Here is a 15,574-nt window from a genome sequence, read left to right as displayed (position 1 = left end):
CTTAAGGAAAATTCATATGGCCTCCTTCCTCTGCTTCATTCTCTAAAAACAAACAAATAAACCAACAAACAAAAAATTAAAATGAGTCCAATTAATGGAATACAGTGGTAAAAACAGATACTGCAGAGCTGCTAAAGATAAGCAGATACTTATTTGATCGGTAATTTGGATGGAAGAATATTAGAAGAAACAGAGATGTGTTAATTAAACAATGATAATGTCCCCCTCCCCAGTGGAACCTTAAGCAAATAGAAGAAAACAGTGGCAGTGTGGCTGGTCCCTATCCCACATGAATTGCAGCCTGCAATCTGGCTGTCGGTCTTGACCAATCCTCTAGCCATTTTTTTTACAAACAAGCCCAAGTACACAAGCATTTTTGGCACATGGCTGTACTTACAATTGTTTTGTTCTGCCTCGTATAACCTCCAGATTTTCAAAAGCACTCAAATCTTTGAAATTTTGTGGCCAAACCTGGATCAACAAGAATCCTGAAAGAAGACCAATAGCATAAACACATTTACAAAGTATTTTTGTCAACCAAGAATGACTTTGCTCCTTTCATACTTTTATGTGGACATCAAAACGAAGAACATTTCAAGGAGCTTCAGCATGGAGCTATTTTTAACACTGCTTTGTAAACAGTTTACATGCAGGCCACCAAGGCAGCTAAGTATCACAAAAGCTGGAGTCTATAAACCTGAGCTGTGTTAGACACCACAGAAATTTTACTTCCCTTAGCAAATTCTGTTGGAAACTAGTAACTTTTGCTGGTGGCATAAAGATAAACTATTTCACAGGCTAGTGAATGCCTCTTCAAAAATGCAGAAAGTGCACTACAGTAATGCTTAATGCAGCTACCACTCTATTAGGCTTCCCAGCTGCCCAGGCTTTGTGTTCTGGAAAGAGCTCTCAAAACATCAAGCATTTTGAGCTGTCTTTCAGTCCACCTGACAAATGAGAAAGTGACAAATGAAGCAGGCCTGTAACACATTAGTCTGGACAACTTGTAATACTGAGCTGTGCCCAGAAAGAATAGGGGTGCACACAGACCTAAAACATTGAAATGAAATGCATTAAGTTACTCCCCCCATGCCATGAGCAAGATCAGGCCATCAAACATTTTGGCCAAATATGGACCATGCACTCCATAATAGATGTTGTGCACAGGGGTCATGACTTGCCTTCTCCATGCAAATGAGAACACTGTGAGTGTATGAACCAGGACCATATTACTGACAATTAGGCCTCCAATAGCTAAGCTTGCTAGAGCAATGCAGCAAACTCTTGAGGCAACTTGTTAAACAGATTTCCTGATTTCCTTTGCTTTTAACTTGCATCCTAGGGCAAGTAGTGAAAGGGATGGAGTAAGTAATCCTTTTCTGAATTTTCAAAAAATGTCAGGTATGACCATAATACAGTAAGAGGGACTTCTGTTCTGAGTTGCTACGAGGCTGTTGTGTGAACAACTACCATTCTATAGATGTCAAAGAGATAAACAGCTAGACAGCTTTCTGGAGACATCTGAAGGCAGCCTTCTATTGAGATGTTTCATTCAGAGTGGCTGAGGGAACCCAGTCAGTTGGGTGGGGGTACAAATAAATCATCGTCAGCTTCATCATTATCCAGAGAATATTTGTTTTAAATAATCATTATCATCACTGGGTAGACTCCAGTTGGTGTTCCTGCGCTTACAGAAGGGCTTTTGATCCAGCAGATGCATCCACTAATGGAAGAGGAGGAGAAGGGTTTTTTTTTCTAACTCCCCCTCCCTTCTGCAGTCCCCAGTGTCCCCTACAAATCAGCTCCAGGGAGCTGGGGGGCCATTCACAACAGAGTGGAAACCAGAAGAGCTGCAGCAGGGAAATCCACTCCTCTTCTCCACCGGATTGAAAGCCCCTCCAGGGGTAACACGTGTGCCAGATGTATTCTCCCCATCAGTCACAAAAGTGATTTGGCCTTCCTGTTTCTGTAATGAATGTTTTTATTTCATTTTGAAATGTACAATAATCAAGAACTGTTACATCTGGCTGTCTTTGCATTATTCACCCACAAAATATTGAGGCTAACATGAAAGCAAGGAAAATATGTTGTCACACCATAGAAATAGCATACCAGAACATGCCCTAATCATGAGACTGTGGGGGAGTCCTTGCCTGCTCTCTCACACACAATTCACGCTCAACCTCTATGATCAGAACAAGTGACTGGTAGCTTGATGTTTCTAAAACAGGGGGTTGGGCCCCATCAGTGAGCCTTGGGTCACTTTCAGGTGGTCTCAGTGCCACAGCCTCCTCACTTGCCTCCCCACCCTCGCCTCAGCCGTGCTCTAAGCCTTTTGGCTGGACCAGTGCTGGCACCAGCAACTCCTTGCACGCTGAGTAAGGCTGGCTGAGAGACAAAGGATTTCGAGGGGGAGAAGCGGGGAAGGAAAGAGAGCCCTTCCTCCTCTGATGGGATGGGGCAGGGGAGGTGTTGAAGGAAATATGAAAGCAGTGTTAGGCAGGGGTTTTTTTGTTACTACAATACTGTGGCAGAGAACAGTCCAGAGTTAGAGGCAGAAGTGAAGGCTGGAGAGGAGCTGGGCCAAGAAGAGGAGATCAGGCAGGCTGCTGAAGAAGTCTCCCCCTCCTGCTGTGAGCAGCTCCCCTCTCCTCTGGTCTCCCAGAACAGAGATGAATGAAGAGGGCACAGCAAGAGAGATAAGACGATGGAGCCTTAGATTGCTTGGGAAGGAGGAGTCTTAGAAAGGCAGGGAACCTTCAGCCTTTGCAACTGCCTCATTGGGGCAAGACCTACAGGGAAGAGTTGCTGTGATCACTAGGCCTGAGCTGTTTTGGTTTCCATGAATAAAGAGTAAACTTCACTGACTTTTTCTGAGTTATTGCTGACTTGCTCCCAACTCCCATCTTGACACTGCATCTGCAGAAGTTCAAAATGTTTTCTGTTCACTTAGGGAGAAGCATTGCTACAAAGTGTGAGAACTCCAGGTGTAAAAATGTTTTGGTTCTATTGCTTCTGGTGTCAAACAGCATTAAATGGCTCCTTTGGGACCAAGTGCTAGTCCAACTTATATAAATGTAAATGCAAAACATGGTCTGTAGTCTATGCACAACTGATTTTATTTGTATAGGTTGGAATTAAAAAGTCTACTTCTTAACAGTGGATGCTTGTCTCCTACAATCTCAGTCAGTTTCTAATCTGAGAGATGAGGCTTTTAAACCACTTGATATCACTAACCTGTGATTTCTTTAACAGTTTTAAAGATATCCAGCTTCTTTGGGTCCAAAGGGGGTGTCCTTGTGTATGAATCACTAGAAGACAGAGAATAACAGAACCTTCAGTGACTGAGCAAATAGATAAGCCACATTTCTCTGCTCCACATTAGACACAACAACAACTTACCCTGAAAATGATACTTTCAGAAATACAAGGTCTCCATTGATTGTAGTGCAATTTGTGAAATAGTCAATATTGGATGCATTAACGGCAATAACACCTTTAAAATCACCTGTTCCGATCCCGTTGCACACTGTTAAAAAGGAAAAATAAATGTTAGGGCTCAATGGGGGCTTCAGGTATCAGTAAGATCAATATACACACCAGCAACAAGCTTCCGCACTTGTCAGTCCTGGAGGGCAAAGGGGAATAAATCGATATGTAACAAATGAACTTGGTCTCAAGTCATTTTGTTTTTGCTTTATTTAATACATCAATCATATCTGCACAACATAAAAGCATAAGAAGACTCAGACACATGGAAACAATATAGAACAGAAATATATTTAAGCCAAACCGTGGCTTAGCACAAATGTACAGGCTCCCAGAGAGGAGACAACAGTCTCTTTATTCCCCCTGGTCATTCTGCTGTTTGTGTTTCATTGTTTGGTTTCACATGTGTCTGAACCCAGACTCATTGTTTAACTCTCCAAGCCAAACCGTGAGCTTTAAATAACAGAATAACAATTATCCTTTGGTTAAGCATTTCAGACTCCATTCACCACTGCCTCTTATGCTTATACCTTTTAAGGATTTACCTACCACTCTAAGCTCAAACCATGAATGAGCAAACATGTGAGCTCCTGGAGATGAGATTGTGGCTGTTTTCCTCCTTCCCAGTCATTTTAGTGTGTGGAGCTGAGCTAAGCCATGGTTTGACCTAGCATGTTGTTCAGGTTCATGATTTACCTTTCCCCGAAAAACCTTGTGCTGTGACCAGGGTTTGATAAATGGCACTTTTCAGTTTTGATAAGAATTTCTACTGCATTTGTTGAACTGTAATCTCATCCAAGACTTACTTCATCATTATTACTGTTTGAGATTACTACTGTAGTACTACAAAAGTCAGTCAACATTAGGGCTTTATATTCACCTGCATCACACACAGTGATTCTCTAGTTTTCATACCTTTGCTACAGGGGCCATCACATTTTTTACACTTCCGAATGCCATTCTGTTCCACTTCTGTAGAGTCTGGAGGACACGACCGGACGCATGAACCATGGTCTGTTACAACATAGTTATCTAGAAAAGACAGGGAGTAAGAATGGATGGATCAGTCTGTGTCAGTTTTGCATGAATTTGTTCCCAAGACCATTCCATCCTGTCTCTGCATTAATCTGTGAATTGTTAAAAAAACCCCACACAAAACAATGTATTTAAGGATGTTTTATGTATTTTATCACAATGCATATTTTAATACATAATTTATCTCAATATATGTATTTCTAAATTCTTTTTACCCTAAAATGCACATTTTACATGCATTTATATAATTTCTTAAGCCAAGAACTGTATTGCAAAATATGAAGGATAATTATGTTCTAATCCACATATTAGTTTTGGTGGTGTGGATCAGGTCACTTCATACTGCAACTCGCAGAAACAGAATTCCTGAAGAAGCATTAGTAGGAAGGGAGGGTCAAAAACAGCACTTAGGCACTGGGAAAAGAGGAAAGGCAGAGAGGAATTTGACTGATCTAATTTGCCATTTCAATAAAAATGTACAAAAAAGTTATTCAAATGCACAACAAAAATGCTAAAAATTAAAAATGAACCAAGATAAATATCGTGTTTTAAAAAGAGGCTGAGAATGTCCCATCTGAAACCCTGAGCTTCGAGCCAGATGGACCAATAGTGGGTATAAGGCAGTTTCCTATGTTCCTATGTGTGCATGTAAAACCGAGAGTGGAGGAATGTTGAGATGAGCCTCACCAGCTGTCTTGAGCAAATAGGGCTAGCAGAGATGCTCCCAAGTGTACATGTTTGAGGTACATTATGTGAGTACATTAAAATTCATCACACATTTTTATGATGGGTGCATAATGTGAAAACTATAGTGCTTCTTACAGTTTCCTCTAGATTATAGAACTAAGCTTAGGGTGGCTGAATTAAAACTGGCAGCATACTGAAAAGGAGGAAAGTCCAGGATTAGTGATTTGTACAGAGGTCCAGTGGCTGCCCTGACTCCAGGCTTGCTAATGATGCTGCATCATGGGATCAGGAGTGATTCCAAGTTCACTAGCTGCAAATGGAGGATGGCTGGAGGGAGATGAAGTTAGACTAGTAACTTAGTGGATTTAATTTAATCCATCAAATAAGGGAGTCATTATTGAAGTTCTTTCTCACAGCCGTTTGGAAATTACCACTCTAGAATGAACAGCCGAGGGTTCGAGAAGATGTGCATGAGATGCAGACCAGAAATTAATAGAAGGCAGAAAGTGAACTTTCTTCTCCACAGACTGACTTCTGTGGACAATTCTTTGCACAAGTTGCTCCAAAGCTAAAACTTACGTGGACAATTCTTTACACAAGTTGCTCCAAAGCTGTATTTTCCATCTGGGTTGTCTTCCAACTGATAGGTGATAATATTATACTTTTGCAAACTAGGGCAAGACTCCTTGCATGTTGCATCATCCCAAAACTTGCGACATGCCTGTTAATAAATAATGCAACAATAGTACAAGAGCAAATATTTTGTTTTAATACAGTAGAAAATGAGAAAATTTGCAATTTTTAAGGTTAGACTTTTATTATTTCTCAATCTGAAAGCTCATTATTATCTATTATTTATATAGCACTGTTCCTATGCAATTTTGTCAGCCTTGTAACATATCTGTAATATACAGTGGTACCTCGCAAGACGAATGCCTCGCAAGACAAAAAACTCGCTAGACGAAAGGTTTTTCCGTTTTCGATTTGCCTCGCAAGACGAATTTCCCTATGGGCTTGCTTCGCAAGACGAAAACGTCTCGCGACTTTGTTTCCTTTGTCTAAAAACAAAGACATGTTTTGTTTATAAAGTTAATTTATTTTCCCTTCAATTTTTGAACTGCTCTTTACAGTATGTGTGACTTTAAAGAGCAGTTAATAAACTGTTGTTGTACCAAATTTGGCTTTGTTTGGACTTTTTTTGACCATAGGAACGCATTAATTGATTTTCAATGCATTCCTATGGGATTTCGTGATTCGCAAGACGAAAAATTCGCTAGACGACAAAACTTGCGGAACGAATTAATTTCGTCTTGCGGGGCACCACTGTAGGTCATTTTAGATTCCATGTACATTAAGAAAGCGGACTAATGCTGAACTGGGAATGAGACCTAAACATATGGTTGGATTCCTAAGCACATTTGCTTGGAAACATGTTTCAGTGAAATCACATACTGGGGTAGAAAGGAGGTTTCAAGATTGTCTGACTTAGATATCAGGATTTCATTTTAAGATGTTTAATAAGGGCACATACACAATATATTCTATTTTGTAACACCTGCAGTTAAAACCCTTTTCTAACAAACAAATATTGACCAGCATAATAATAGGGTACTTGGGAATGCTTTTGAGCAGATTTTTTAAAAGGTCAAATTAAAGCTAACTAATACTTAGTTACGATATTAAGATATTGATGGAATTAGGCAAGGAGGCAAAAACCCCTAAAATTAAGTGCATAATTTATATACAGCCATCTCTATTAAATATTGGTGTTATTTTGCAAGATAGCATATTATGTTTTGGTATGTGTTAAATTAAAATATAACACTGTAAAAATCATGCATTTTGATCCATCTAGTTGGCATGTATTATCATTCTTCAGATACTTGCTGAAGAGGTTCACTATTTAGTCTACATATCTAGTAAATATGCATTAAAATGCAGAGTTATTGAGTAAAGTGGTCAATACCATACGCTTCAACCTTCTTTTGCTTCTAGAATTAATTATGCAGCGTCAGTGAAACAATTATGCAAATAAGGAACAATATAGTTTATCATGGAATCGTCTGATAGTAGCTAGGATAATGGTGTCTAAAAAAAATCGAGCTCAATACATATTCTACGTCAATTCAAATGGTTTATTAAAACAAGGGGCATCATGTACATGCATAATTTGATCTGAAAGGTATCAGAAAAACAGCAATATAAACTTTGATAGATGTTTGGCTACCTTTTTTCGTTTTCTGGATAATGTGGAGACAAGCCACAAGCATATAAGGTTCAATTTTATTTTTTGTAAATCTAGCAAATGTTGCTGTGTTTCTCTTCATTGTTTTTCTATTGGTGAATTGCAATAAACACTTTGTAAAAACTAGGCATTTCAGCTTAATTGTTTGCAGGTTGGGTTACATAATAGTGACATAAATTTATGTAGGTTTGTGTAGCCTTCTTACCAAGCAATCACTCTCTCTAGGACCTGTACATCCTGCTGCACACTGCGTATGACAGCAGTCACTTGGCAGCCTCCCCTTGCACCTGCCTGAACATTGTGCTGCACAGTCAACCTTGGTTACTGAAAGACAAAAATGCCAACATTTATTCATTTATCTGTTATTTTATTCAAATAATTATATATACCACATACTCATCTCTAAGTAGCGTGCAAGAAATACAATACAGAAAAGCTAAAAGCTATAATACCAGACTTCTATTGCCTGTTGCAATAAATAAAATATTCAAAAAGTCTGACTTCTACTGGAAGGGAGCTCTGTGAGAGTGGACCCCCAAGACACATGGCTCCTGGTGGATATGAGCCATTGCGGACCATTAACACTGAATCCCCCAAAGACCTCAGTGACTGGGAAGGGACCTAAGTGATCAGATGGTCTCTCAGGTAACTTGGAGTCAAGTTGTTAAGGGCCTTGTTAATTAATTCAAGAACTCTGAACCTGGCCCAGGAACATATGGGCCACCACTGCAAGACCTTGAGCACCCGAATTATGCTCTGGCAATACTTTGTCCACACCAACAGTCTAGCTATAAGGTTTTGCACCAGGTGTGGCTATTGGACCAGCCTCAAGGGTAGCCCCACATAGAGGGCATTAAAATGACTAAGTCTTGAGGTTACCAATGCATGAATCACTTTAGCCAGATCATTCCTGTCAAAGAATGGCTGTAGGGTTACTCCTAGCCTCAGAGGATACTTGAGTTCCGAGCAACAAAGATAGATTCAGAGTACCCTCAATCTCTGACCGTGCTATTTCAGAGGGAGTTCAGCTGCATCCAGAACAGGCAAGTGGCTGATCTACAGTACCTCACTCTTTTCAGCGTTCAAGCTTAGTTTCCTGGCCCTCAACCACTCCACCCAGACAATGGTCTAAATAATGCACTCTCTCTCCTGATGTTATGGAGAAGTAGAGCTGTGTTTCATCAGCATCTTGATGACACTTTGCCCCCAAACTCTGAATGACCACATCTAGCAGCTTCATGTAGACATTAAGCAGCACGGGGAACAGTACACACCATAATGCAAAGGCCATGCAGCTGAAACAGTCTCTTGGTGCTATTCCCTGGACACAACCCTGTAAGCAGGAGCAGAACCACTGTGCAACAGTGTCCCCAGTGCCCATCTTACAAAGCCAGTCCAGAAGGCTACCATGGCTAATTATACTAAAAGCTGCCAAGAAGAAAAGCTGCCAAAAAGAAACTAATCCCACAAAGTTATGGGAAGGCAATTCATTGTACACAACAGGAGTTGCAAACAACGGTGGCATCAAGGGCTGCAAAAAATTAGGTGGAGGGTTGCACCTGGTTAAGAAGGAGCCAGCATTACGTCTGCATCAGTCAGACCCAGTAATTGGAGTTGAGGTGGGTCTATACTATGTACCAGCTGCATGGAAGCTAATGCAGCCAAGATTTAAAATAAGCATAATTTCAGATGATATAGAGAATGGCAAAAAGAAACTCTTGCTAATGGAAATATTCCTCATTAAAACATAAGTATATTTTTAAAATTGAAAGAAAAATAAATGTTTATACTTACTTGTTTGGCAGTTCTCTAGTCCAGCAGCCCAGCAATGTGCTCTTGTACAATTGGGATGACACTGTTGGCCTAAGAAAGTGGGGAATATATATTAGAGAAAACATCAAGTGGACAAATCTTATTCCATGGGAATCTTTTTGTACTTTAGGCAAGGTTGTGTCAAGCTTTAATAGCAAGTACAAGGAGCTTGGTGCAGAGAATTGGTTGGGAAAGCAGTGAAGGACCTTGAGGAAAAGTGTTATTTTGCTTAATGGGAGAAGTGAATACTTTGCCAGTAGAGTTTGGGACTAAGCTGTGAAAGATGCAGCGGTCAAGGCTGGAGATGGTCAGAGCAAAGATTATACCTAAGGGGGCTGGTAGGAATGGGCATTTGGCTTGAAGAACAACTTTAATGCAGGAAGCAACAGATAATGGAGAATCAAAGATAAAGCCATTCATTCCCATATGTCTGAAGACATTAATAGGCTTTAGGATGTTGAAAATATAGCCTCAGAAATGGCCCCAAAGGATGGGTGTCGCTTAACCATCATCCAAGCAAAATATAAGAGGGACAGTTGGATACATGCATTCCTGATGCTGAAGAGAAGAAATTGGTACAAAGGTATTTTGAGCAATAATTAAAAAATGTAATTAATCAGTAGGCCACAATCACTTCCAACATGTTTATTCTATCTGCTGGATAATTTGTATCCTCAATTAAACTTGTCAAAGTTTACCAGAAGCTTGGTTCTGTTGTTTGAGCTCTTGACTTTTAACTATACACATGTGCAAGCATGAAGAAAGCAAAAGATATTTAGAAAGAGCTGATTCCACAGTCCCTTTTCTGAGTGAACTATGAAAACATATATAAAAGAGGGTTTTTCAACTGACTGGGAACTAGATTCTCTGTAGGTTTATGTAGCCATAGCATAGTAAATAATACTATCATTATTATTAGCCATGATTGGTGTTGTTACTTCACATACCTTTTCTCATCTATCTTTCTTTTTAGTTGCCTATGTTCTAGAGATCGTTTTTTTATATTTGGCATTTATGTTGAACCATAGATGTATATACATACATACAATTAGGACTACTGAAGATAACTTGGAAGTCAAAAGGTGGTTTTGATAAAGTTTCATCAAAAGGTGGTTTTAATAAGTTTATTATTTATTGAGTTACAGCATTGTTTAAAATTTATTTAGTATATGTTAATTACATATTTTTATTCACGTTTACTACATAAAATCATTTTCACAGATTCTTGGTCAAGTGTACATGACTCAAGATCTGATCCAAACTTGTTATTTCAACAACTGAGTTTTGTGCCTTGAGCCTCAAACGAAATGTCTGTAACGATGTCAGAATGTGGGACAAAGCTCAAAATAATGGGTCAGCACCCATTATATATTAAATAGTAACTAGAAAGGTCACAGAGGGTTCCTACCACCAAAGGAGCACAAAGCAGGTCCCTAGTTATTATAATTGCTTGTAGTTTTCCTGTCATACATTTTTGGGAACTGTCAGCAAGGCAGCCCTTCATTTCATAGAATCATAGAATTGGAGAGTTGGAAGGGACCACGAGGGACATCTAGTCTAACCCCCTGCAAGGCCTTTGTCCAACGTAGGGCTCAAACCCACAACCCTGAGAGCAAGACTCTCATGCTGATTTGTATACAAGGCAAATACGACATGATACACACACACTGTAGTTTGAAACAAGGCAAATACCATTAGTAACTATGAATTTTTCATTTTATTTAAAAAGTGCCTTAGTATCATGCTGCTATTGTGGCAAACTCCTGCAGTTATTATATCTTCATTTTTAATTTGAGACTGCACTCGTTTAAGAAACAGATTCAACCATAGCTGTCAACGTTTCCCTTTTTTTAAAGGGGAATTCCCTTACTCCAAATAGGATTTCTCGCAAGAAAAGGGAAACGTTGACAGCTATGGATTCAACATCCAGTGGGCTGGCGCTACTTCAATAGGTTTGTATAATGTCAAGAATATATACATATATGGTTTTTCAGTTTATACTTACATGTTTTATTGTCAGTTCTTGGCAATATTTCTGTTCTTTCAGTAGGATCAAACTGTACGAATCCTTTGCTGCTTGCTTTATCGACAATGTCATCCCAAAGAACATTATCCATGTTGCAAAGATAAGGATTATTGCTGAATTTTATTCCTCCATTTAGAATTTCTGCCAAAAGAAATTACGGCAAAGACACCAAAAATGATATGGTTTCCTTTTCAGTCTAGAAGGGGAAGAGGAGGAGGAGGAAATACGTGTGTATGTGTGTGTGTGTGTTTGTTTATAGACAGGTAGTGGTGAGTCTCCATGAGCCTACTGACCCCATTATTATTTTCATATTCCTGTGTGGTTAAGGCACTGGACTTTCCAGCCCATTTCCCCCATCTGTAAAATGGGAGTAATATGTGTTTCCTCTTGGGGGTCCTGGGAAGGTTTCATTGATTAGCAATGAGAACACACAGGTACTGTAGCACAGTTAGCAGAAGGTGGATATGATTAAGAACTAGGTCACAGAGTGTCTTAAAATAAACTTTGGTTTTTCAGACAGAGTATTACTGTCTGTAATATGGGGACAAGAATACCGGTTTCTCTTACAGAGCTGTTACACAGCTACTGCTGCGAGATGCTGAGAACTCTTATGTACTATATCAAAGCTGCCAAAGCTGTTGTTGGGAAATGCATAATCCTTCAAAGATTCGTGCATCGTGACAGGGATTCTCCTCATTTCATACCTCACCAACAAATTAACAGAAAGTTGAGTTAATATACCAAGTGCTGAGTCAATTCCAAATTATTTAAATGACAGATTACAAACCCATGTTCTGCTAAAGATTGAAGGATTATTGGGGGGGGTGTTAATTTTTGTTTGCCCCCTTCCATCCTGAATAACTCACCTGCTAAGCGTCTCATTGGCAGCTCTTCAAGCCCCCTGACATCGTTGTAATTTAGTAAAACTGCCAACGCAGCATTTTCATAAAGGCTGTTCCCTCGGATTATCTGGAGATTCTCCAAAGGAATACTTTTCACTGTGTTTATTGCTATAAGCACATAACCAGCCACCTCTTGTATACTCTGGAGGATAGACAACAGGAAGGCAGATATTATTAGTCATTTTAGGCTATGTCTTAAAAGCTATTAATCTTGACGTTTTCCCCCTTACTCATTTTATGTTAGTTAATAATATTTAAGAAAACAAGCAAACGAGAAAGAAATTAAATTCTGTACAGGTGGCGATCATTTTGCATGGAGGTTCCATTCCTGACCCCTGCACACATAGATGGAGTGTGCATAAGCCCGCCCCTTTCTTTGGCCACTTCCAGGTCAGCAGTGACAAGCATGTGTGTGATTGCACGTCAATTGGACATACACAAAATGGTCACTGCCTGTACTTATTTCAAATGATACATGGTTACTTCTGAAGACAAATTAAGAAAGGTGGTGTCTTCTAGTAGAAACAAAAATATTTCAAAACCTCTTCAGTAAATTGATGGAGGCACAATATCCCTAGTATGCTTTTTCCTCTGTGGTGGATGTGTTCTGTGGCTGCAACATAGGGGCAGTTTATTTTTTAGTAATAGACTACTAGCCAGCATACTGGCCCTATACTTGAGATAGTGCTTCTAAACACTTTTCTAGATTCTTACAGCACTTGATTCATAAAGATGTATTTATATAATATATTTTGGATGCCTCTTTCCACTTTTTATCATTCCATAGGTACTTGCCCCAGGTACTTCCACAGGTAGTTTCCACCGGAAAAGGCAGCAACCTTGGATTGGCACCTGGTGTCCAGATTTCCTGGTTTATGAGGTGTGGAATGAAGTGGCAGGAATTCATGCCTACATCTAAGATCTTGCTACCCCCCACCCCCCCGGATGTCATCCAACTGGGGGAGAATGACTTGGGCCCTTGGAAGACCATAGACGTCACTTGGTATGTAATTGAGGACTTAGAAAGATTCTTGACATCGTTCCCTATCATAACCATTCTTTGGTCACACTGGTTGGAAAGGCAGTGTTGATGTGGTAGTCTCAACCCTGCTAGCTTCATTTGGGCCAGAAAACAGGCCAATGTTGTGATCAGATGCAGGGTTGATCACTCTGGGGGGTCGGGTGATCCATCAACCTAGCATCACATTCGATCAGGAGGATTAGCAGCAAGCCGGTAATGGCTGGATTGGCGGACAGGCATTGGGTAAGCTTAGATCTTTAATGGAGGGTAGGCTGTAGCCTCTACCCGCCCCTCCACGGGTAAGGGTATCCTGTTAAAAGGATCTGGGAGGAATAGCTCCTGTCAAATACCCAGATGGGGGCCAGGGCCATTCCACTCCACCAACGGAAACCACTTGGGGGATGGCCAGATGTGACGTAGGTCATAGGGCGTTCCCTGTCGGCTGGCTTCTCCCTTAGAGACACTGCCAGCAGAAAGGCTGGAGTGATATTCACAGTGGCTTACCTCAATGCCTATGACCAAACCTAGACATCTGTAACCAATAAAGTTGTGGCCTTATTTGATCCCATAAAACAAACATACTGTGTACTGTATAGTTTTTAACCCTGAGAGAAAGGGGTGGTCACGAAGCCTTGACACACAATGAATGATAGAACCAACAAAATGCTAACTGAAGTCAGTAAGCAATAAAGCAGTCACCAGATCAGGGATTAATGATTCTACAAACCCAGATATAGCCACAACTAATAAAAACATCTGGTCACAGCTAATCATTACAACACCTTGGCATATCACTAAAAGAAGAGCCCTAACTTGGTGGCTACGTTATGCTAATATAGGCTCTTCTTGGGAAGAACACTCTGTAAACTGTGTACCAGAAGTGAAAGAAATCTTTCATCCATCTTATCCAAATTTATATCCAATTTTTCTTGCCACTCACAGTGGTGAGTCAAGTAATCATAATAAACATGATATAAATACATATATGAAAACTTTGCATGCTTCAAGCTTTCAGAGGGTAGATCCAGAAAGTAATAGATAATAGATAAACAAAGAGGGTAGGGATTTGCTGAACCAACAAACCGAATTGGAATACAAAAAAGGGAGGCGTGAGGAGGTCCGGGAAATAAGCTAATGAAAAATAAGTAATGGAAAGATGGAGTTGATTTTAACCATTTTTTTCTTTTGTATTTTTTTCTTTTTTCTTTTGTAATATTTTGAAAATCTTAATAAATATCTTATAAAAAAACCCAGAAAGTAATAGATTATAATAATTAAGGAGGAGTCAGCTTTACATGTTCCTTTTTAATGCAGTTTTTATCAGGGGGCTTTTACACATCTTACAATTTGTAGCTTTATTTCATTTGCGTTTGGTGGGTTGTCTATAAAAGTATTTTGATGTTATTCAACAGTACAAATGAAGACTATAAAATGTCTTCTGTACTCACATAACATTGTAAAACAGATTACGGTTTAGTGCTAAATGCACGAGTTGGAACAAGCCAAATTATTCCAGGGGAGCTTATTTTGCCAACAGCAGATAGAAAACATACGTGTATGTACACATCAGCCCAGGAGTTTCTAGGCCTTCTGTGTAAAGTATTAGTTTGAAGTACAACAATTCCCAATAGCTGGAATCCTTGGCACGCGCAGCAAAAATGTGTGTGTTTGGGGCTTACTCCTAGAAGGACCCTCCAACCTGCCCTTGCTCTATTACTCAGAGACTCCAGCTGCTTATTCCAAAAGCAAGAGAGTGGTGTGAACAAGCAGTTCATATGACAACAGGATGTGGCAGGATGATATTTTAGGAGGAGGAATTTGGTCTTTGACAAAGTGCCTCCTCAAAAAAACCAAACCAAACCTAGTTGCTGACTAAGGTGTACGTTGCTGCTTCCTTAGGTTACAACATGCATTCATTTTTCTTCTCAACTTCATCTGAACCAGAGAAACATGACTCATTGCACTAACCCTCAAGAAAGTAAGGTTATAGGTGTGATTGATGTGAGTGATTTCTAGATTGCCAAGCACCACCTCGCAGCCTTCATACATCCTCTTCAGACTATTGTAGTGCTCATCCACGCTTGAAAGCTGTGTTAGCTTGTTGCTGGTTCCTTGGCAAACTGTAAAGGAGAGAAGAAGAAAGAAGTCAGGACTTACTGCCAGCAGAATGGCAGAGCCCCCCAGAGTGGCTGGGGAAACCCAGCCGGGTGGGTGGGGTATAAACATATTATTATTATTATTATTATTATTATTATTATTATTATTATTACATGCAGAGTTTATGGCTGCTGCCTTAGAAATCATTGAGTATCCAACAACGTGACAATACAATACCACGCTTTGTGGTTTTGCGCGTT

General features: G+C 39.8%; 1 protein-coding gene across 2 annotated transcripts in view; it reads right to left on the bottom strand.

Annotated features, from left to right (window-relative positions):
- The window catches only part of EGFR (epidermal growth factor receptor), a 145,525-nt gene that overhangs the window by 33,347 nt on the left and 96,604 nt on the right, over positions 1-15,574 (bottom strand). For both annotated transcript variants that reach the window (XM_081165094.1, XM_081165095.1), the window contains exons 2-11: positions 15,186-15,337; positions 12,161-12,338; positions 11,274-11,435; positions 9,251-9,319; positions 7,662-7,780; positions 5,791-5,932; positions 4,405-4,521; positions 3,403-3,529; positions 3,238-3,311; positions 398-488 (exon numbers count right to left, since the gene is read on the bottom strand). In XM_081165094.1, the coding sequence (XP_081021220.1) occupies positions 398-488; positions 3,238-3,311; positions 3,403-3,529; positions 4,405-4,521; positions 5,791-5,932; positions 7,662-7,780; positions 9,251-9,319; positions 11,274-11,435; positions 12,161-12,338; positions 15,186-15,337 (1,231 nt within the window). The remainder of the gene's footprint in view (positions 1-397; positions 489-3,237; positions 3,312-3,402; positions 3,530-4,404; positions 4,522-5,790; positions 5,933-7,661; positions 7,781-9,250; positions 9,320-11,273; positions 11,436-12,160; positions 12,339-15,185; positions 15,338-15,574) is intronic.

Source organism: Podarcis bocagei (assembly GCF_964188305.1).
Source record: "Podarcis bocagei genome assembly, chromosome: 12".
In the NCBI taxonomy this organism is placed as follows: Eukaryota; Metazoa; Chordata; class Lepidosauria; order Squamata; family Lacertidae; genus Podarcis; species Podarcis bocagei.
This window is presented reverse-complemented; position numbering and strand designations above follow the sequence as displayed.